The sequence below is a fragment of the Chrysemys picta genome, chromosome 9 (assembly GCF_011386835.1).
Source record: "Chrysemys picta bellii isolate R12L10 chromosome 9, ASM1138683v2, whole genome shotgun sequence".
Classification (NCBI taxonomy): domain Eukaryota; kingdom Metazoa; phylum Chordata; order Testudines; family Emydidae; genus Chrysemys; species Chrysemys picta.
The window spans coordinates 10,001,220-10,017,520 of record NC_088799.1 but is presented as its reverse complement, the minus strand read 5'-3'; the positions used below and the strand labels follow the sequence as shown (position 1 = coordinate 10,017,520).

Here is a 16,301-nt window from a genome sequence, read left to right as displayed (position 1 = left end):
ATCAAACAAGGAAGGTAGAGAGATGAGTGGTTAGACCAAGAGACGGAGAGTGTCTGGACTTCTGGATTCTACCCTCAGCTTGGCGACCTTGTTCAAATTACTTCTCATCTCTCTGGACCCCTCTTTGAAATGCTACTTCATACGGTTCTTAGGCTTAGTTAATATTTTTAAAGCTCTTTGAGATCCTTGAATGGAGGGCACTTTATAAATGGGAAATGTGTCTGTATGTTCTACAGATTAAATACTCCTTAAAAATGAGTTTACATAAAAGACAGCTAGTCTATAATGTGAATTAAAATCCATCGCTAGTCGGTCGCTGGAGAGTTCTGAAATCACAAGGATAACGTGACACAATGAGCTTATGGTGTCAATAAACCCATGCACTAGATGTAGAGATTGTCATTCTAGATCATAACAGTTCTGAAAGAGGCATTATCGTCTGTCCTGTCAATGATCCCCAAATTAAGGACTATGAAGAACGCAGCGAGATAAAAGGCACCGTCTTGGTTGCATTATGGATGATCGTGTCAGTGATCTGTGAATCATTGGAAGGTTTTTTTTTTTTTTTAAACCATGTACTTTTTCAAACCATGCCCCAGGCTCCCAGGGTGCGTTGAGGTGCACTGAGGAGAAAAGCAACCTTGAAGTACCTCAGGCTGTGCCTCATACATTTCCATTGAAATTGTACGAGCTTCTTTGGGAGTCATGATTTCAATGGAAGAACCATACAAATTCCATCAAAACTGTACTGAGTCCAAAGGAGACCTCATTTGATTTTGATGCCATGCATGGTCCTACTGACACATAGTGTGTAAAAGCATTTTCCGTAAAACTGGGGAAAGAGTAGAAAATAAAATAAATCTCAAACCCAAATTTAATCAACGGACACTATATTTGGATTGGACTCATCCATGTCCAGCGGTTGAGATTTTCAGAGAATGTACCCATCCTCCATCTTCTGCAATACTGGGAGAGTTAAAGAGGAATTGGAAACCTTTCATTCTGAATGTTCCTGCTTTTGTGGGTTTAAATCAAGCAGTTAACGTTCTTCAGGAGAGGGTTTTTGTGTTTAACATACATGAGTTCATTCAGCTACAATGGGGAAAGGAAAACTCATTTGTTCTTATAAAACCAGGAAGGAAAGATAACTTTAAATAGACTGCCAAAAAGAATCCTGTTAAATGGGGGTCTATATATACAGTAAAGGGCCTACACTCAACTATGCTTTCCCTCGTTTATATTATATTATATTATATTATATTATATTATATTATATTATCTCCCAGGTGAGTGGAGAAAATCTCAAGGATTTTTAAAAAGCTGTTGGCTAGTTATGATAAATAGCAGAGGAGTGTCTGGTCAACCGGTAGGATATTTATTTAGATGCCTTTGAAAATTATTCTCACAGGTGTGTGTGTGAGAGAGAGACAGAGAGTGAGTGAGTAGGCTTGTCTATTGATCTTGTATTTTATCTATTTTAAATTATATCCAGGCTTTGGGATGTTTTATTTTGTTTCTTATTCCACTAGAGGAAGGGAGAAATCTGGTTGAAGGGGTCTTTTAAAATTTTAAATTTTAAATCTGGTTGAAGGGGTCTTTAAAGGGCTTTGCTTGTTTGTTTCCAACGCAAGTTTAATATCAAATCATAATCGTGATGGGTGTTTGTTTGTTTGGAATGGGCAACTTGCATTGCGGTGAAATAAATTCCAGTGGCAGATGAGGCGACTGGAACCTCTGGTAGTGGATTTAAATTAAATCGCTTTCTAGTCCCAGGCTCCCAGCACAGGCAATCTGATCGCTCTGTATATCACGAATTCTTGTGCTATCGCAACTGGAATGCTCGCAGGAGTGAACACTTTCAATATAGTTAGTTTTTCCTCTCGGTCGCACGTGTGCTCTTTTTTAGATTTCATTAGTGAGAATTAGGATGAAAGAGGGGACAAGGGAGGAATGCGGAGCTTGCTCTGCATTCCGCAGCTTTCAAGGGTCCTTAGAGTCCTTGAATGAAATTATTGGGTGAAATTGGGTTTGGATGAAGCATTTGTCACCCCCCCCCCACACACACACACACCCTTGTTCGTTTGTACATATAATACCACTTCTGAGCATTACAATCGGTCTGCTTGCTGGACAGACAGGAACAAAAAGCAGATTAAACAGTTTTAAATAATCAAAAAAATATCTAAAATGTAAGCAGGGTGGATTAAGCTTGCTCCAGCGTGTCCCTTCTTCCTCCCCCCCCCCCCGCCAAATAATTCACCTTCAACGCATCCTCATTCCCCCCAGAAACAAACAAGCTACCCACGGGACTAGGGGTAGAATTTTGAAAATGGGGTGGGTTTTGTAATCTCCTAGAAAGCAGGACTCAGACTGGAGAGAGGGGTGCTGGTATGTCACCCTAAAGTAGATCATTTCTAACGCAAGTTTTGAAGTTTATTCCGGTGCCTTTCATTGCTCAGACATTGTGATTAAGGCTGTGAGGGTTCCCCTCCTTGAAAATGTAGCAAGGTAAATACAATATTAGACGCTTTTTTTTAGTTGTTGTTGTTTTAATAATCCGTTGCTTCAAGGAATGCACAAAAATTGTCTGTTTTCCTTATAATATATCATACTTTTAAGATTTCATGACATCGCGGTATTTAAAGAAAATGGTTAATCAGCTTAACTCATACTTGTAATATCTTCAGTACAGGTTAATGATCCCCCACCCCCATCCTTATTAATGGATGTAAGTGAACAAAGCTTCCCTAACAGAACTCCATCAGTATTGGCCTGAACCTTCCTTGGTGTTCTTATTTGGGAACCTTCCTCTGGAAAAAAAAATATTTTAGGGTATTCCCCCCGCATCTTTTACTCATCAGCACTACAACAACTTGCCATGTGCTATTTTAAAGTTACTGGAGATTGGGTTATAGTGAACGTGGCAAAACTTCCATTGGCTAACTTTAGCTTCTCCTGTCTAGTTAACTGGTTCCAGAATTAGAAGGGGGTGGGGGGGGAGGAAATCTTTCTGTACATTTTCGTCTTCATATTTTTTTTAACGTAATGAAATTAAAACTTTTGGAGCTCACAGTTGACATTTTGCAGAAAATTGAGTTATCAAGGCAGTAATTATTTCACAGGGAGATAAAACTCTCATAGCCCTAACTGTCAAATAGGCCTTTTCAGATTTTAATTACAAAATAAAATTAGTCTGTTCTTCCTCGGAAGGGTTTGTGAGTGGCTAAACAGAGCTTTCCCCAATACTGGTGGTCGTCAAACTCTGCTAATTAGCAATGCTGAGAAATTCCAGTTAACAAGGACATTCTCTAAGTCTCTGCAGGTTCCCTGCCGTTCGCCTTCATTTCCATAAGAAGATTAAGACTGGAGGGGAACACACTCAAATGCAGATGCAGAAAAGAAGCGTTTTTAACAAGCATCATAATAGTAAGATGCTTGGCTAGTTCTCACCTAATTACTGCAAGTTAAACCTCTATTTGCAGCTAAGGACAAAAAATGGGGCTGCAATCTTCCATCTCCACAAGACTGCTTTAAATTTGTTACTAGTGGGGTCAGTACAAAAATAATATGTAGGTATTATTTCTTTTACAGTTAACACGATAGGTTGTATCTTCAGGGCTTTTATAAGAAATTGGTGGGTAGAGCCGGTGTCAGAACAGTAAACAAATAAAAATCCAAGTAGTTAACATCAATTTTCTTGTTAATACACTCATAACCTAGGACTAAACGTGCCTGTGCTTTACAATCCATCGCTGAGAACATTTGCAGACTATTTGTTTAACGTAAGCACTGTTCATTTCCATAAATTATACCAAAGGCAACGATTTTTAAATCCATTCAGATTAAACCAGCCTTCTCCAGGCCTCCCTTTTAAAATGTCTGTGTTCTTCAATAGAGTGGTGGTGGTGGTGTTATTCTTGTTAATAAATTAAGATTGAGGTACTCCGATTTCATGTTTTTTATATTGTTTAGAGGAATAGCCAGTAACCCGATATATGGAGATACTCTCTCACACACACACACACACATAGGAAACTGGGGAATTTTTCTGAAAGAGCTATCGCTTTTATCTGATTTTCTATAGCACATTATTATGTATATATGCCAGAGATAGTTTATTGCATTGATAAGTAAAACACCGTTAATTAAAATAAAGCTGTAAATACTCATGATAAAACAATTGTTAGGTATTTCCATACCTTATTTATATGGTAAATGCAATTAAGAAAGAGCCAAGCCAGCCACTTTAACCTCTTCACTGTGTTATTATAGAGTTCAGGCACAAATATATGCATCTAGTTATGTGTAAAATCACTCCTTGCGTTGCCTCGGCTGAGGATCTCACACACACAAAATTACAACCGATTCTGCCTCTATAACTACAGTAGAGAATAAAAATAAGACTGGCTTGTATAACACCAACCATCAGTGACCAATTTATTAGGATAAACAAACACCACTGCCACCCACCCCCACCCCTTTTTTTCAAACTTAATTATCCATAAGCTTTTTTTGAAATAATGTTAGCAAGTGCAGACCAAAGCATAAACAATAGCAAAGTAAATAGTTGGTGTGCCTTCGGTAGGGTCTGGAGAATCAGAATTCGTTTATATCTTGAATCTCAGCATGTGCACCTATTTTTCTATGGTTGAACCTATCACTCTATGGGTTAGCTGTACGTTTTCGAATTAAACACATTAACTCTGATAGGTTATAGTTGCATAATCCATAAAAAAGATGCATTCGTACTGTTGGGTTTTATTTATTATTTAGATTACATATAATTATTTGGTTCCGGTTTTTTTCTTTCCTTTCCCTTTATTATTTCAAAACATTTCCTTTTAAAAGTAAAAGGAGGGACATTCTCCGGGAGGTAAATCTACCAGTAGGGGGCGCAGCAGCCCCATTTCTGAAACCCCCAGCTCAGAAAGTACAGGGCAGCCTCTCGATATGTCTCGTCTCCTTTTGTGTGTGTGTGTTTCCAAGTCATTCTTTCAGCATTTGGTTTAATCCGATGAACAGTTTAAATATAGAAGATTTTACAATATGTGAGTCTCTCTAAAGAGTCAAATACAATTACTATTATGGGGGGAGCTCGCCCCCCGTTTTCTTTCCTACCCTCAGCCCTCCGCTCGCCCAATGCTTTTAGTTGAAACAAACTTTATTTAAAAAGCTGGATAAGTCTGTTTATGAGCGGGGTGCAGATGTAGCCGCCTGGACTTGGAGAGCCTGAGTTCAGAACGTTCACACAGGCACAGGTACAAAAAAGGCGTGAAGGGGGGAAGTGGGAGCAGAGGGACGGGGGGGGGGGGAATCATCTATTTTTCCGAGTTAACAAACGGAACGTGCCTGTCGATACAAATCGCTACATTTGCAGTCGCAGGAAGAAACGGGGGTGAGGGGGAAGGGAGGGGTGGGGTGGAATAGGGTTGGGGGGAAGCCCCTGGTCGTTTAAGCACTTCATAGAACAGAAATGGCATGAGGCTTGTTCTTTTTCTTCTTCTTTTTTTTTTCTTTCTTGCTTTGTAGTCAAGTGCATTTTCGCAACAAAGATCCCAACAAGAGAGTGGAAGTAAACTTAGCCGGGGCTTTGTTTGGCGCCGTGTAGTGACAACAAGAGAAACAAAACTACCTATTTGTAACGGACGTGCTGCCATCTCTCTCCAGCATTGAGCTCCCACCTATTGAAATCCTTACATCGGGACAATGGGGGAGAGTCTAAAATTACCCTCCCGAGTCCAAGGCGCAGGCCCCACTCCTCTCCCTGGCCCCCTTTCTCCTACCCACTTCCCCGCAACCCAGCCCCACCTCCACGCTCCCTCCCAGCACCTGGGCCAGGCTGGTCGGGCACTTCCGAGCAGAGCGTGGTGGCGGGGACAGTCACCGAAAGTACTTTGGATCCGAGAAATAAGGGGGGGGTCGATCCCCTTCCAGTACAGATCTGGGGGGGGGGGGTTGCTTGTACTTTTTGTTTTTCAGTCTCTTCTTTGGATGATCCTGCAATTTGGGAGCTGATGGATACGTTGAAATACCCTTTATTTCACGTGGTTCCCCCCCTTGTTTAAATAACCTTTGGGGGGGGCTGAGAGGTTTGAACGTAGGGGGTGGGGGACGGTTTGTGTTGTTTTCCAGGGTTTGAATGGAGAAAGGCCTGAGACCTGGGGGGGGGGGGGGGGAGGGGAAGGATACAGCCAAACCCTGGGCCCCAGGAACACGATCCAACTTCCCTGCCGTTGAGAAACAAAAGAAAGGGCTTCAAACGTGAGATCAGCCTCGCCACCTTCCCCAGGAGTGGGACTGATCGGAATGGAGTCACAAACAGCCTAGCCCCGGCGCCAGGGATGTAATCTGTGCTGCCGAGCGAGCATCCACCTTTGCAACGACTGGGTGTGTGTGTGAGAGAGAGACTCACTAGAGAGATCCGTGTGCTAATCACTGCAGCGGGGGGCTTTGATGTTGGGGGATTGGGGGGAGCATCCTAGGGGTGCACAGAGTTTTGGTCGGTTTCTGGAAGGAGCGCGAGATTGGCACCGCTGTATGTGCCCAGACCGGGCTGCCTCAGTCCAGGTGCTTTTCTCCCTCCCGTTTCCCCTCAGTCCCGAGTAATACCAAGTTTGTGTGTGTGTGTTGTGTTTTTTTGAAATGTAGCAACAATGCTGTTTACCCACTTCCTCCCCAAGGCGTGCGTGACCTGTTGCTGTCAGAGGAGCTCCAAAGGCTTCCTAGTGGCTGCCTCGCCTGCCCGTGGACCCGCCTCCCCCCGCAGACCCGTCCCGGCGGCGGCTCCGAGCCCCCGCCCCGTTTCATGCAAAACCAGGGGTAGAGGCTTGTCCTCAGTGGAGGAGCCGGCGCGCGCTGATTGGCCAGGGCAAACACATTTATTCCCTGACAAGCCCCCATCACATGGATGGTTGTCTATTAACTTGTTCAAAAAAGTATCAGGAGTTGTCAAGGCAGAGAGAGAGAGAGAGAGTGTGTTGTGTTTGCAAAAGGGGGGAAAGTAGTTTGCTGGCTCTTTAAGACTGAGGTGGAGAGACAGAAAGAGAAAGAAGGAGAAGGGAGAAAGGAGGAAGAAGTTTTGTGGTTGTTTTTTTTTAAACCAAGGCTCCAGTAATAATAATAATAATTATTATTATTAATCCATCAGCCAAGAGGAAGAGGAAAACTCTAATCCTGAGCCAAGTGTGTGTTTTTGGGGAGTCCCCCTCCCCCCTTCCACACCCCTCCCTAGGAAGAAACAACAACAACAAAAAGTCCAGCTTGGGACTTTGTGAGGCTGCTGCTGCTTCTCGCTTCTCTGCCGAAGACTTGTTCCAGGCAAGAGCCGTTTGAATGTACAACATGATGGAAACCGAGCTGAAGCCTCCCGCCCCCCAGCAAACTTCGGGGGGAGGCACGGGCAACTCCAACTCGGCCGCCAACAACCAGAAGAACAGCCCGGACCGGGTCAAGAGACCCATGAACGCTTTCATGGTGTGGTCCCGGGGCCAGCGGCGGAAGATGGCCCAAGAGAACCCCAAGATGCACAACTCCGAGATCAGCAAGCGGCTCGGGGCGGAGTGGAAACTTTTATCCGAGGCGGAGAAGAGACCTTTCATTGACGAAGCCAAGCGGCTCCGAGCCCTGCATATGAAGGAACACCCGGATTATAAATACCGACCCCGGAGGAAAACCAAGACCCTCATGAAGAAGGATAAGTACACGTTGCCCGGGGGCTTGCTGGCACCGGGCACCAATACCATGACCACTGGGGTAGGGGTTGGGGCCACCTTGGGAGCTGGGGTGAACCAGAGGATGGACAGTTATGCTCACATGAACGGCTGGACCAACGGAGGCTATGGGATGATGCAAGACCAGCTCGGCTACCCACAGCACCCGGGGTTGAACGCTCACAACGCGGCTCAGATGCAGCCCATGCACCGCTACGACGTGAGCGCCCTGCAGTACAACTCCATGACCAGCTCGCAGACTTATATGAACGGATCGCCCACCTACAGCATGTCTTACTCCCAGCAAGGGACCCCGGGGATGGCCCTGGGATCCATGGGCTCGGTGGTCAAGACGGAGTCCAGCTCGAGTCCCCCTGTAGTCACTTCTTCTTCCCATTCAAGGGCTCCATGCCAAGCTGGGGACCTTCGGGACATGATCAGCATGTATCTACCAGGTGCTGAAGTACCAGAACCAGCTGCCCCAAGCAGACTTCATATGTCCCAACACTACCAGAGTGCACCTGTTCCTGGTACAGCCATTAATGGCACACTTCCTCTATCACATATGTAAGACAAAAGGGTTGGGGGGGGGAGGAAAACTACACAAAACGAAGAAACAAACAAAACACTTTTATTAGAGATTCTGGACTTTTTTTTTTGGACTATTTTTGTACAGAGAAAACTGGGGAGGGCATACATGAAACCAACAAGGAACTTGTATAGCTCTGGAGGGGAAGAAACTACACAAAACTTTTAAAAAGTTCTAGTGAAACGGTAGGAACTTTGCAGAAAGTTTGCAGAAGTCTTTACCAATAATATTTAGAGCTAGACTCAAAAAGCGACGAGAAAAAAATGTTTTAATATTTGCAAGCAACTTTTGTACAGTATTTATCAAAATAAACATGGCAATCAGAATGTCCATTGTTTAGATAGAAAAAAAACTTGAGAATTTGCCAATTAATAAAAACAAACAAAACATAAAAATAAAAACAGTCTACTTGGAGCATTGTGATAACTGCAGCTGAATTTATAGCAGCTGGAGAAAGAGTGGATATTATTTTACAAAATTTGGACATTTTAATTGTTTTAGAAATTGTACAAAAGGCAAAAAAGGGTAGGATAAGTTCTTGCAAAACCACTGAATTGTTTTGCTATAAAAGGGCAAGAGTTTAGATTGTACTTTTTTTGGTTTTGTTTTTTGTTTTTTACTTATTGTTAAAAAGCAGAAATTGCCATGCAGGTTCACACACCATTTGCTAATTTATAATAGCTTTTTTGTTTCCAAACTTCATCCTGTTCAGATTAAAAAACAAAAAAACAAAAACAAAAAACCCTGAAATTACTGTGTTTTGAAATATTTTCTTATGGTTTGTAATATTTCTGTAAATTTATTGTGATGATATTTTAAGTTCTTTTTTCTCATTTTCCGTAGTTGTATTTTAAAGATTCGGCTCTGTATTATTTGAAATCAGTCTGCCGACAGTCCATGTATATATTTGAACTAATACCATCCTTATAACAGGTACATATTCAACTTAAGTTTTTATTCCATTATGCACAGTTTGAGATAAATAAATTTTCAACATATGGACACTGAAGTTACGTTTGAGTCTTGGATTTATTTTTGTAATGCAAAATGTTTTTTTAAGGATCCGTGCAGTTTAAGATGTCACTGTGGTCAATTTAGTATTATAAATAATATAGCAATATAGATAAATGAAAATATAAACCTTTATTTGTAAAATGAAATAGTTTTCATTACATAACTAGGTCTGACCAACTGAACTGCTCCTTTTGGATTTAAAAAATGTGAAGTTGCAACTTACAATGTGTAAATGCCATCCCTTTAAGAAGGGGCAAAAGAACGTTTGGGCACTTTGCGGGTTCAGACCACTTGTTGCCATCAAAGGGCTGTGGTCTGAACTGGAGTCTTGTAATAGATTTAAAATTAAATGGAAAGTAGTAGCATAATTAGAGGGACTGAAAAGGCAACAAAGAATCGTTGCTCTTTTGATTTATTTTATAACCCGTGTGTTCTTCTTTTGGGAATACAGTATATATAGGCGGAGGGTATTTTCCTTTAATTGTCTGAGGATAATAATACAATAGCAAGAAAACTGCAACTAGAGTTTGTGAGGGTTGCACTGACAAGGATTTCTTGAAGCTTTGTTTGTGGCTTCATCGACTTTCCACTCCTCTATTTTTCCAGGGTAGAATGGGTGTGTGATGTGTGTGGTGGGAGGAAAGATTAAAAAACAAACTCATAGGCCAAAGACTTTCACGCTATATCACAGCTGTTTCTTGAATCCTATTTCTTAACTTGCCAGCGCGGTGTAGCCCAAATTCGGACAATCTCTGCAGATGATAACAAACCCCAAAGAGAAGCGTTCGCGCCGGCCAAATAAAAGAAGAGCACAGCCATCTCTCTGAGGTAGATTTTTACTTTGTACCGTTCTATTCGCAATTGCAGATGACGATGATTATGCTTCTGAGCTATACGAATCTCTGGCCCCAGTAGTGTGGGGTAATCTATCTGTAGAGCAAAATAGGATGATAACTTCACGTGTGCAAAGTGCAGTAAAGTTGGGCTGTAGAGCACGGGGCATGTTATGCAGGGCAGCACATACGTGAAAACTTAAGTCCGTTTTTTTTTAAAGCCCAAGCGTTTAATATTAACTAATAACACTGGAGATGTCCCTTAGATACGCACAAGGAATAAGAAAGATTAAAATAAAAATAGAGCCAAGAAATGTGGATTCTTTAAACTACAGTGATGCATTAGTAGATACATTTCCCCCCCTAAGAACGTGTTATACATTGTGAGGAAAGGGTTTTACGTCTTACCTAAGCAGACAGTGCATTGAACAAGCTATAATTCTATTTGTGTTTGTGTCTCTGTGTGTCAGGTGTTTTTAAAACTATATGTATCGTATTTGAGTGTTGGTTGCTGGATTTCACTTCAGCTCAGAAAAGGGGGTTACCGGGGTGACTGGTTTTTTTGTGGTAGTGATATATCTTAAATTATTCTGGCCTCCACACCTTTCCCTGCCTGCCCAAATGAAAACTAAAATTGCAGCCTAGATGATGTGGAGTTTTGATCACTGTTTATGTATTTTAGATCTATTTGCCCCCTTTTCTTATATTTCTTGTACCATGATGTACTTGGTGGGACAGCTATTATTCCAGATTACAAGACTCCCCCCACCCCTTCTTCTTTCTCAATGCAAAGACTAAAAGAATTTACCAGAGTTGCCCAACATTTGTAATGCATCTAGGGATTATTCACGTGGTAACAAGTACATTTCCCCGCTTTCGCTTACACATCTGAATAAAAGAGAACTTTGAATAAAAACCCAATCGATATCGCAATTCATTTAAAAACGCACTGTGAATCTTAGCCAATTAACAACAATACAATATGGGCACTTTTTGAAGTGCTAACAGCAATATTCGAGGGGGGTAGTTTGAAATGTTGTGCTTTTTTTTTTAAATACACACAGAAGGCGAGGTAATACAAGTAAACAAAATACACTAAGCCACATATGAATGCTAAGTGAATTCAGCAACTTTTTCTATATTGACAAATTGCTTAAACTTATCTTTTGGTATATGATGTAAAGATTTTTTTTAAAAGTCTGATCTCTCTTTGAATGATTCTGGATATATACAGATAGATAAGTGTATACCAAAAAACCCCGTTTTGTATGTAAAGCTAAATGGGTTTATTTTTAAATTACTACTTAGAAGAATGGCATTGACCATTGCTAATTTCCAGTTCAACACATTAAACAATCACATGATTTGTTTCAACTAAAATATTACCCTAGGCTATCATTTATTCTAGCTGAAATGTGCAGTAGTAGTACCGGTATTTTTTTTTTTTTACTTTGATTACTAGTCATATTTTGATACTCAGTTGCTCAGTGTATTCACTCACCTCTGAATTTGTATGTGCTCTTTAAAGCACACTTGGTGTTCGGTCAAAGAGTGTTATTGTAATGTTTCACTAACCTTATACAGAGCAGAAATGAACCTAAGGATAAGATTATAGTTTCCCGGTGATTTTTTTTTTCTTTTTACAACATTTTAAGGAAGGGGGGCGAAAATATTTTGCTGAACTGGAGAAGTAGATTAGCAGGGTTTCTTGCCAAGGCTGGGAAGCTGGTATTACAGACTGTCCCCGGGGGAAATAGCTCACATTAACCACTAAATGAATATTTGACAAGGGCTCATTCGGGGGTATTATTACTACAAACGGGTCCCTACTGGACTTTCTAAGGGTCAAAGAGCAATGGTTCAATTAATTATTTAGACTGTTAGTAGATTTGGTTGTAATAGCTGTACTTATTTCTACAACCGACAAATTCTTACAGTAGGAACCCTCGGGAGAATCGTTCCCATCAGCAATGCCTTGCGATTTAAATACACAAATAGGGAAGGTCCGCCAAGTGGGAAAACGGCTGTCTTTTTCCATGACATTTCTTGACAGAAAACATATTTTTCTTTAAGGTGCTCGTTGCTCTTGTCAGAGAACAAGGGCTGCGTATGATCACCACAATGTATCGCATCACAACATGAATATCTCTTTATGTCTAACATGCAAGAAGAGACCTGTATAGCTATCTTTAGAATAGGCTGTAGATAGCTCAACCATTTAAACACTATATATTATGAAAGAAAGAGGCCCATGGTGATAGGTATGATTAGATACACTTCATTTATTTCACTCCTGATCTAACTCAAATATTAAAATCTAGAGCATGCTGAGCAGCCTAGGAGATTTGCAATGATGTATTCAAAATGCTGCAATTTAGACTGCAGGAAATCCGAGTCCTGTGAATTTTTTAAAGCTGACCCAGCCTTGCCTGACACATTCGTTTCCACATTTTGGTTGCTGTGAGAGATTTTTTTTTAAACTTTCATTTGGTTTAATTTCTGCCACAAACATGTCCGCAGAAGTAGATACTAAAAAAGGTTGAGCGTGAGATTAGGTGACAATAATATATGTTGAATGAATGAGATAAGCTGCGAGGGGGGAGCGGGAAGCAGTAATTACAAACCCAATTCATTCAGCTTTTCAGGACTTTTGTTGTGGGAGCTCCATTGACGGGTTTCGAGCTGCCAGTTTTCTCACATTAAAAAGAACTGATCAACGCCTCAGGGGGACATGCAATACCGCTTAACTGCATAGTGATGGGGTCCTCATTTAGAGCCATTACAACACGAAAATTAAACAGAGCCTTTGTGTGCACCAGGTTTATTTTTCAATTGCTGACAGTTTATAGCTAACTGCTCAGAGATTGAAGTTTGATTGCGGTTTGATCGCCTGCTAGTTAGCACCACAGATATTTAAGTTTTGGTAATTAAACCCAGCTTTTCTGATGATGCCCGGGGAATTTCAAGAGTTGGTCATATTTTGCTTTTGAGGAACCAAGTCCACTTGACAACGAGGTGCAGCACAGAAGTGAGTTGTTGTTTTCAGCCTTTAAAAAAATGAAATGCTAGAAATTGCACATTTCTCTGTGGTACAGCGAATCAAAATGCCACGGAAGAAACTAACCCCTTTCCTTTTGATATCGCGCACTGTTAGGTTTGTACCTGAAGAATATTCCTGGCTAATTTCACCTTGTATATTTCATGTGTCGCAGTCTCGCTCTAAATTCACGAGACCAGATGATTATTTTCGCTTGCAGGTGCTGTACACTTCAAGTAGACAGGGTAGACGTTGCAAAAACCTTTCAGAGTGAATTTTAGCTGTGTGCTTTCCGAATATACCGCAGGTCTGTCGTGTTTTTCAACATACCTTGCGTTTATGTGTGTGTATTGGGGAGAGACAGCACGCTAAAAAATCATTACAATTTAGAAACATCTATTGATGTTTCCAAATTTCCAAATTTATTTTATGTGGGAAGCGTTCTTATATTCTACAGATGTTTTTTTCTTCTCCCCGGTACATTTAAATCTGCATCGTTAGGGCCTTTTTATGTCCGTGTTTAAAACGAGGAGAGGTTTCAGGTGTGATCACCGTTTTGGGGATAATCGTTCGAGTAAACTATATCTCAAGTGACCCGGTTAGGATTTTATATTAGTGAGTTATCTTGCAGTGCATGAAGTGCGAATGGAAAAACAATCGCGAGGTATGGCGTTTCAAATCACTCGCAGTTGGCAGAGCTCTTACAGTTCTTTCCAGCCTTCATGTTTCTCTCCTCGAATGAAATAAAGTATAAGCGAGGGCCGCGTTTTAGATTTGGAGTGATTTATATTTCTTTTCGAGTTGAAAGGCGATTGTTTGAAAGCTCCTAATCCACCTATTTTAGGGTTGAATCTTTCCTGGAGCGTCTATTAATAACTAAATACTGATGAATCGCATTTTCCACCTACCCATGTTAATGTGTGCGTATATGATGTATATGCATAACGTGTGTGTGTGTGAGAGAGAGAGATCTCAACCCGTATGTTTGTGTGTTTTTTTCTGTCTTACATATTCGGGCGCCTAGGTCTGTAATTCCCAGCGAGGATGGGGGTATTATTCAAAAACTGCATCTGGGAGCTGGGGTGAGTTTAGCTGCAGAGTCGGTAGGACCAGTTGCAGCTGACGTCAGTGGCCTAGGCAGGGCCGCTGGTCAGAGACTCCAGGCAAAGCCCAAAGCAAGTGCCCGATACTCAGAGCGTGTCCTGGCAAACCCTGCACACCGAGATCCACATGCCTGCACCAGGTGCCTGCTGGCAACAGCCTGGGAGCTGGCCCGGAGCATCCTTGAATTTACATTCTGCTGAACTAAGTGTGAAGTCTTTTTCCAACGTTATTGCATATACATTCGAGTCGAGTTAACCACCCCGTGCGCTACCTCCTCCCCAGCCGTGCACAACACCCGCTGAAGTTTCTTCCATTCCCTGGTGACCCCTTAAGCAGGGAAGGTGACCCTCCACCCCATCCCAAGGCAGCAGATCCACAGAGTTTGGGATCCCGAACGGTGCTTTTAAAAAACACCCGTAACAACAGGGCTTGGCACGGGCAGTCAGGGCTTTCCCCTTCCTCTGGTCTATTTCCGTCTGGTGAGTATTGAAAAGAGCCACACATGTTCTGACTGACTCTCTGATCAGATTGGCCGAACATTTATCAGTTTCTTAAGCTTCACTTCATTAATGCTGCTGACATAATGTGGGCGCCTTTGAATAAATTCTTGATTAATGGCGTCCCACTCGGCATTGGATAGCAAACGACATCTTAACACGTGTTGGAGATAGAAGTCTGATAGGGTTGTCTGGAGGGGGAGACACAAGCGCACGAGATCCTCCAGCGTATGGGCCCGATCCTGAAAACCCTTACTCACGGGAGTGACTCTTTTTTAGGCGAAGAGTCCCATAGAGTCCAGAAGGGCTGGCCGGGGAACTAAATCCTACTCAAGTGAGTAAGGATTTGTAGGGTCAGGCCCCTGAGCGTGTTAATTTGAAATAGACCTGGTAACGCTTTAAAACCCCACATCGACTCTATGCTATGTAAACTTAGGCCCGATATAACACATGCACAACAAACCTCTGTGCTATATGCTAGACAAACAGTACAGCAAGAAATAGACTCTTCCCTGGGCTATCACCAGCTCCCGTGCTGCTGTTCTGGGCGCATTTTGCCACGTAAGAAGCTCTTAAACGTGTCCTTTTGGCATTTCTTGAAATGATGGTGCCTTTAAGCTCTTACAAATTGCAAAACTTGCGGAAGACAGAGAAATAATTAATGTATTAAAACAAGCAGCGAATTCCTCAGGAGGGGCCTTATCAACTGCAGCCACACTGGCTTCATCCTCTCCTAGTATGCTAATACCCCCGTGACGTCACCGGCGCCAGATTGAATGGGAATCAGTTATGAAATTATTAGTTTTAGCTTAAAAAGCAATCTCGCCTTCTCGGAATTCGAGTTTGGGCTTCTGGAAGGTCTATATAAATACAGGAACATAGACAAATTTAGTTCTGACTCTCCAGTCAAATTAAAAGTAAATCAAAAGGCACACATCTTACTTGATTTCAATTTTCAGAAGAAACCAATAAATATTCAGTTGAGGGACTTTTGAAATGACAGTATCTTAATTATTTATAATATAGACATATTAAATCTGAAACAAGACACTCGGATTTTCTCATACCGATAAGGTAGGCCAGAGCTCCTTTTAACTTATTTTTTATTCAGAATTTCAACTAGGGCATATGATACTTCAAAACTGTGGGAAAATACACGTGGCTGTTTGCATTTGCCAGCGAGAGATAAAAATGTGTTGGGAGAAAAATATCCCTTTCAGTTTAAAATAAAACGTGTTCTGGGATAAAAAAACCTGGAAATCAGTATACAAAAGGTTGGTGAAGCTATGATATAAGAGTTCTTTGAAATCAGTATTTCTGATTTGATTTTAAATTGGGTTGAAATAATCAGAATTATCATGGTTTTTAATCGCTGGAGTCACTGCAATCAGTTGATGCCCAGATTCAGTAGAGTTAAATACTCGAAGCTAAAATCCGGAGGGTTTTTCTTTCTTTCTTCCAAATGCACTTGGGAAATGGATTTTTAAGAAATGAATATCACACACCCCAATTTAAGTC

General features: G+C 41.6%; 1 protein-coding gene across 10 annotated transcripts in view; it reads left to right on the top strand.

The window, feature by feature from the left end:
* Positions 1 to 16,301, top strand: part of SOX2 (SRY-box transcription factor 2) — a 408,003-nt gene that overhangs the window by 361,645 nt on the left and 30,057 nt on the right. For 2 of the 10 annotated variants that reach the window (XM_065556847.1, XM_005285983.4), the window contains one exon: positions 7,148 to 9,307. The exons of 7 other annotated variants lie outside the window; for them this stretch is intronic. In XM_065556847.1, the coding sequence (XP_065412919.1) occupies positions 7,333 to 8,280 (948 nt within the window). In that variant the 5' untranslated portion in view covers positions 7,148 to 7,332 and the 3' untranslated portion in view covers positions 8,281 to 9,307. Of the gene's footprint in view, positions 1 to 7,147; positions 9,308 to 9,795; positions 10,141 to 16,301 lie in introns of those variants that run through there. One more of the 10 variants, XR_010590334.1, reaches the window with a different exon arrangement.